The sequence below is a fragment of the Micropterus dolomieu genome, linkage group LG01, assembly GCF_021292245.1.
Source record: "Micropterus dolomieu isolate WLL.071019.BEF.003 ecotype Adirondacks linkage group LG01, ASM2129224v1, whole genome shotgun sequence".
Classification (NCBI taxonomy): Eukaryota; Metazoa; Chordata; class Actinopteri; order Centrarchiformes; family Centrarchidae; genus Micropterus; species Micropterus dolomieu.
Genome location: NC_060150.1, coordinates 7389955 through 7396376, shown reverse-complemented (window position 1 = coordinate 7396376; position 6422 = coordinate 7389955). Strand labels below are relative to the sequence as shown.

Here is a 6422-nt window from a genome sequence, read left to right as displayed (position 1 = left end):
CGCCAAATACTAGCCAGCCAGCCTGGCGAGTGACGTGTTTAAAGGGGTGTGTGTGCGTGTGTGTGTGTGTGTGTGTGTGTGTATATACATGATGGTGATGTATCTGCAGAACATTTCAAGTATGTGTTTGTGCATGCTTGTCCTTTTGGCAGAGGACAGTGAGTTTTGGGCATTTGCCATGTTGTCCCAGCAGGGTGCTAGAGACACGTTGGAGGGGACAGATGGACTAAATTCTCTTTCCCCATGGTTTACAATTCAGACAGACAGAGAGCGGAACAAAGAGCCAGAGATACATAGCACTACAGAGAGAGATTTAATCATTGAAATGGAGAAGAAAAAACCCTCTAAAAAAGGAACCTTGCTGCTTCAAAGTTGAGAAGATACCAAAAACTGGAAGTACCAAGAGACAAATTTGGTGCCAGCAACATCTAGTGGGTGAAAGAGAGACAGAAATAGACTTTTTACTGGTGTGCCCAAACTGAATATTGTGAAAACATGGTACTTCTGAAAAAACTTTAACCCAGAAATACATGGTTTGCTAGTAACTGTAAATGTTGAAATGCATTACCTCACATCAAAGAAATAAAAAACATATTAAAGAATGTATTTTTGTAGCAATAATGTTTTTTTAAACATGATTTAAAATGAATTATAATGTGTACTGCTCCAAAGTAATTTAAATTCATATATGCACAAAGCAAGTGGGCACGTTGGCAGCTCCATATCGCAGCATGAGGTAACTCATACTTCAAACCCCAGAACTCACGCAACATGCCTTCAGCAAACGGCACACAGCCGGCTAATGTTTACCACGAGCTGATGCTTTATACCAAAGGAAACCAAAGACACGAGAGAGGAAAGAGATCTGACGCTGGGGAGTCCAGCTGTCAATCCATGGAGTGCTTGTTCACAGTTAATCATGAGGCTGATTCTATTTTATACATTTCTATTTTGTCGCTTCCTGTGGACATGGAAAATCCAGTGCACCTCAGTTTTAACATTAGTAAAATCAAATCAAACAGCTGTGATGGCAGCATTGCTGTTTTTCCCCATCACTCGGGCTGGGTTTCATACACTTTTTTGTTGCAGAATAAAAATTGTTTTAATGACAATGCCAGTTTTAGACGATTTTATTTTTGCACAGTTCTTATATGGTTGCTTGTATTTAGGTATTTGACACTTGAGGATTTGGGCTTTGTATGTTAAATGAAAAAAGGGTTTTGTAAAAAAAAAAAAGGTTATATTTAAATGGCTATATTTCCCAAAGTGAGTGTTCTGGATCATTAAACACAGTCTAACATATGATTTCCATTACATGAGGTATTGAAAAAAGTCTTTGCTGCTAACACTGTGGAAATCCTAACCTTGCATCAGCACTAGCACTGAAAATATTTCAAACGATACCCAGCCCTACCCACAAATTACACCATCCCATAAATGTCAGATTTTTGCTTTGCAGAAAGTGCGACTTTTTGGTAAAATATATTTATTGTGTTTTCCTTTATGTATGCGATACGTGCTCCTTATGACTTTTAGAGGTTTTGTTAAGCAGTTTTCTTTTTTATACTTTGCTTCCAGTCTTCCAGCTCTTTTAAGCTAAGACAATCGCCTCATGGCTCCAGTTGATGACACACAGACATGAGAGTGGTAATGATCTCCTTTTTCAACTCTTGGCAAGAATTGTTCGAAGGTATAGTTTGACATTTTGAGAAAAAATAAATTACTAAGTTACATTCTTATTTGTTGCAAGAAATAAATAGCCTATGCAAGATTCTTCATCTGCAACACAATGAAATATTCTGTCATATTAATGGTTGAAAGTGTGATGTGTCAAGAATAACTAACCTAGTTGTTTGTAACAACAAAATTCTGTATATTTTAATTAAATTGCTATGATATAGGCTAATATGAAACAAAAAATATTTCTGCTCCGTTACAAAGTGTAATTTGTTCATTGTCATTAATTTTTCCCCCACAAACCGGGGGAGAGAATGGGTTTTCAGACGGGAGCCGGTGTTCTGTCAATTTATGCTACCTATGGAGATGTGCTACTTAGCGGTTCTGCACATGCGTATGACCCACAAGCGTTTCCACACCCATAAATCTGTGCAACCTTGCTGTTGGGAATGCCGCTAGCCCTGATATCTTAAATAAAGATGGCATAATATAGTATTTCAACATGCTCCCCATCTCCGTACAGTACACATGGAGTGAGTAGTGGTGCAATATAAAATGATTCTGTAGTGGGAGCATTATTTGACAGGGGATATTAGTCTATCAGAATACGCTGCCCCTGAAATGATGTTATAATATAATCAAAAAAACAGAAGATGTCATAATACTGTGAGAGTTATAACTTTATGGGTTTGAAAAAGGGAACACATAAGGTAGCATTTTTTGATAAGGCAGAGCGAATCGATAGTCTCTGCTGTCGATTTGCGCTACGGTAGCATTTTTCGACAAGGCAGCATAGATCGTCAGAACACCGGCTCCCATCGTTCACTTAAGAGCTCTCAACGGTGTCGGTCTCAACTCTTTTGAGACCGACACATCACTAAACCTGATGTACTACCAGAGCTGGACCCTCCAACTGATGTAAATTTTCTAGGGCTATCCCCAACTAAGGATTTACATAGTTGAATCAGATTCGTCAAGTCCTGCCTATAGTCGACTGATAGTCGAATCATGTGTGTTTTTGTGCATTTAGAGCATTAAACGTTTAAATGTATATTGTAATGGGGTGTATGTTAACTTATTGAGAGAAAACTGTTCTATGTAAAATCAGATGTTGAGCAACTCCATATCGCCAAAATGGCACGATCCTTGTTTCACTGCGAAGCTTTGATTGTGAAACTGACAGTCGAATCAGGCTTCGCCCATCAAAGCATCAAATCTTTGACTATTTGGGGTCTGCCCTAAAAATGTTGTTTGTTTTGTTTTTTAAATCCTTTTCTCCACTATGGGTGTTCACCATGGTTCTCATGTGCTTTCCCCTTAAAAACATCTTGTTGTCACTCCGCCCACGTGAGCGAGTTAAAAACATTAGTTGTGCATTGATATTAATGATGATGTGAAAATTTAAAAGTGGCAGTCATAATTCAGCAGCTGAGATGCGCCAAATATAGGGGGAACACGTCTCAACATTACTTTATCAATTAACATTTAGATGATTGAATTATGACAAAAAAAATCCCACCTTTAATAGTTATTAATAGTTATACAATAGTAATACTAAAAGTTTCTAGTATATTTACAGTAGAAACCTTGTCAGTGAACTATGAGGGCCCAAAAAAAGAAAAATTTATAATAATAACGGTTCATTAATCATAATCGATGTAAAATGTTCAATTAATTGTGATTTTGATTTTAGGTCATATTGTCCAGACCTGTGTACTACAGAACCTCCAACTGAAAAATGTAATAAAGAAATGAAACGTTGGATATAAATCAATATTGTCTTAAAATTCATGAAATACAAAAGGCTAAAAACAGAGATGAAGACAAAAATATAATCCTGCTACATTATCAAATAATGTTTTTCCCATTAGCATATTAGCTAAACAGCAGTGTTAGCTTTTGGTAGTTAGAGAAAGAGTATTTTGCTAAACAACATGCAAGCTTTTGACAAACACAGTTTTTTGAAAACGATGTCCTCAAGCTGTACAAAGCTGCGTGGTGAACAAAAGCACTAATCCTGGATGGCACCTTGAAAACTTCATGACTACCTCAGGCATTTTGTATGTTGCTGTGTACATGTGAGAAAGAGTGTGTGTTCGCTGCAGGTTTCCATAGTGATGGTGGTTACATCTCACCCAGTAGATTGTATTATGGTCTATATTTACTGTACTAACACTCAGCAGGCCTTTGTGCCTCTCCCACAAGGCAAATACACATCTCCATGGAGACAGCTGTGGGAAGGAAAATGAAAATACACCGAATCCCAGAGAGGAAGAAGCCATGTGATGACACAAACCACCTTCCTATAAAGCCTCATCTTTATAAACCACAAACAAGACTGGACAAAATCTAAGAATCAGTTAAACCGAAATGGTAATGATTTTGCACTTGTAATCTACCAAACAAGTACAGTTAATAGAAAATACGTAGCTATCAGCAATATGTAGAGCTGAATTTGAAATTAAGATTGTATACTGCGCCTAGAAGATATTAAGACTTTTCAACACCTGAGGACAGCTTGACCTCTCCTGCCCTGAACAACCACCCACGTATCTTGCCCTTTAACCTACCTCTCTGAAGCAGGTGGTGTCAGTGAAGCAGCAGACCTCCTCTTCGTGAACAATTTTTCCGTGGCGACCAGTCGGACGCTGCCTCCGTCCTGCTGGGCCCTGCTCAGGGAGGCCTGGGCCACCTCGTCTTTACTGAGGTACCTGTGAAAAAATGATAAACGGAGGATTTGTAGACGTTATGTAACCACAGAGCTTGATTCACATGTAGAGCATGGGGGAGTAAGTGCAAGAGGATAGATTCATAAACTCTCTCTGGACCGCATTAGTACCAGGTAAGATGGGAAATTTGATGTTGCTCAAGCGTATCTGTAATCTTAGTCATCTGGTCCGGACTGCGGTTATCCTGGGACTCACCCACATAAATGTAACACACACCATCACCCACAGAACTGGCAGAGTACAATGTGAGATGCGTGTTTATATCTTTCTTGGCACCAAACTGTGCTTAAATGCACACATTCTTTCTTTTTTCTTATTGCTTTCATTGCTTATTTTCTATTCTATTTGTGTGCTTATATTCTGTTTGTCCTCTTCCCCTGCTGAATCCTATTACTATTGCTGCTGCAGCAATCTAATTTCCCCACAGGGATCGTCAGTCATCTAATCTAATCCGTCAACCCCGCCACTGGTTTTTATGGTCCTTGTAATACAGGTGGCTGGGAGTGCAAGTCGAAAATAGCATGAAACACTACATGTCAATGTGGACAGGATTAAAATGACCCCAGGATGTCAGAGTTGACAGGAAATACAGGAGAGGAGGAGTTGGGGGAAAAAGAATCACTGACTTGTTTGTGGTGGGCTAGAAGAAAATTGCTGTGGTCTTGAGAGAAAAGTGACCAATCACCAAACGTCCCCAGGTAACATTGAGGCTTTCCACTGAGGGATGATACAACACTCTAATGGTCCCTATAGAGCAATAATACTTTCTCTTTCCTTCTCTACAGGAAGGCCAGAGGTCAGACTGTGCTACTAAACAATGCTGAACGGACTCAGTGTCTTACTCAAAGACACTGTAGTAGAGTGGATGTTTGCGGAGTCTGGGAAGTGAACCAGCTACTACTTTACAAACCATCTACGTATCCACTTAACAAAGGTTTCTTTCTGTTTAACATAACATCACATAACATACACTGGTAGTAGCACGGCGCAGATAGTGAGGAAAAGGTTTAAAAAAGAAAAAAGAAAAGCAAAACGGCAGCTTTGAAAAACAAGGCTGAGGTAAGAAAAGATGGGTTTAGAAACAGGCGCCAGCCGATGCGTGGCATGGTGATGAAGCCATTCACTAATTGTTATGTAGATCGATAATTAATGTTGCATTTTATAAACATTGTTCTGACAGTTTTGTCAATTCGTGAACTTGATGAAACTTTATTGCAGGCAGACAAACGGTAGTGCTGCCACCTTTGAAATAAAATCAATATCTGAAACAGCTCCTAGACCTATTAGATCTGTGTCATGTAGAAAAATAAATTCAACACCATGTAACACCGTATAAAACTGCACAGTAAAAGACAGAAGAAAACCTGCCTGTGGTTATATGTAGAAGGAAATGTTAAAACCATACTCCTGAAAGGTTGTTGATCCACAGAAACAAAATTAAATGTTTCAGTAATATATATATATATACAGTGGGTACGGAAAGTATTCAGACCCCTTTAAATTTTTCACTCTTTGTTTCATTGCAGCCATTTTCCAAAAATCAAAAAAGTTCATTTTATTTCTCAGTAATGTACACTCAGCACCCCATCTTGACAGAAAAAAACAGAAATGTAGACATTTTTGCAAATTTATTAAAAGAGAAAAACTGAAATATCACATGGTCATAAGTATTCAGACCCTTTGCTCAGTATTTAGTAGAAGCACCCTTTTGATCTAATACAGCCATGAGTCGTTTTGGGAAAGATGCAACAAGTTTTTCACATCTGGATTTGGGTATCCTCTGCCATTCCTCCTTGCAGATCCTCTCCAGTTCTGTCAGGTTGGATGGTAAACGTTGGTGGACAGCCATTTTCAGGTCTCTCCAGAGATGCTCAATTGGGTTTAAGTCAGGGCTCTGGCTGGGCCATTCAAGAACAGCCACGGAGTTGTTGTGAAGCCACTCCTTCGTTATTTTAGCGGTGCGCTTAGGGTCATTGTCTTGTTGGAAGGTAAACCTTCGGCCCAGTCTGAGGTCCA

The 6422-nt window shown here is 39.0% G+C and overlaps 1 protein-coding gene across 1 annotated transcript in view; it reads right to left on the bottom strand.

Annotated features, from left to right (window-relative positions):
* Positions 1-6422, bottom strand: part of zranb3 (zinc finger, RAN-binding domain containing 3) — a 208979-nt gene that overhangs the window by 13538 nt on the left and 189019 nt on the right. Inside the window, exons 14-15 of the mRNA XM_046055509.1 lie at positions 4633-4636; positions 4248-4388 (exon numbers count right to left, since the gene is read on the bottom strand). Of these exons, the coding sequence (XP_045911465.1) occupies positions 4248-4388; positions 4633-4636 (145 nt within the window). The remainder of the gene's footprint in view (positions 1-4247; positions 4389-4632; positions 4637-6422) is intronic.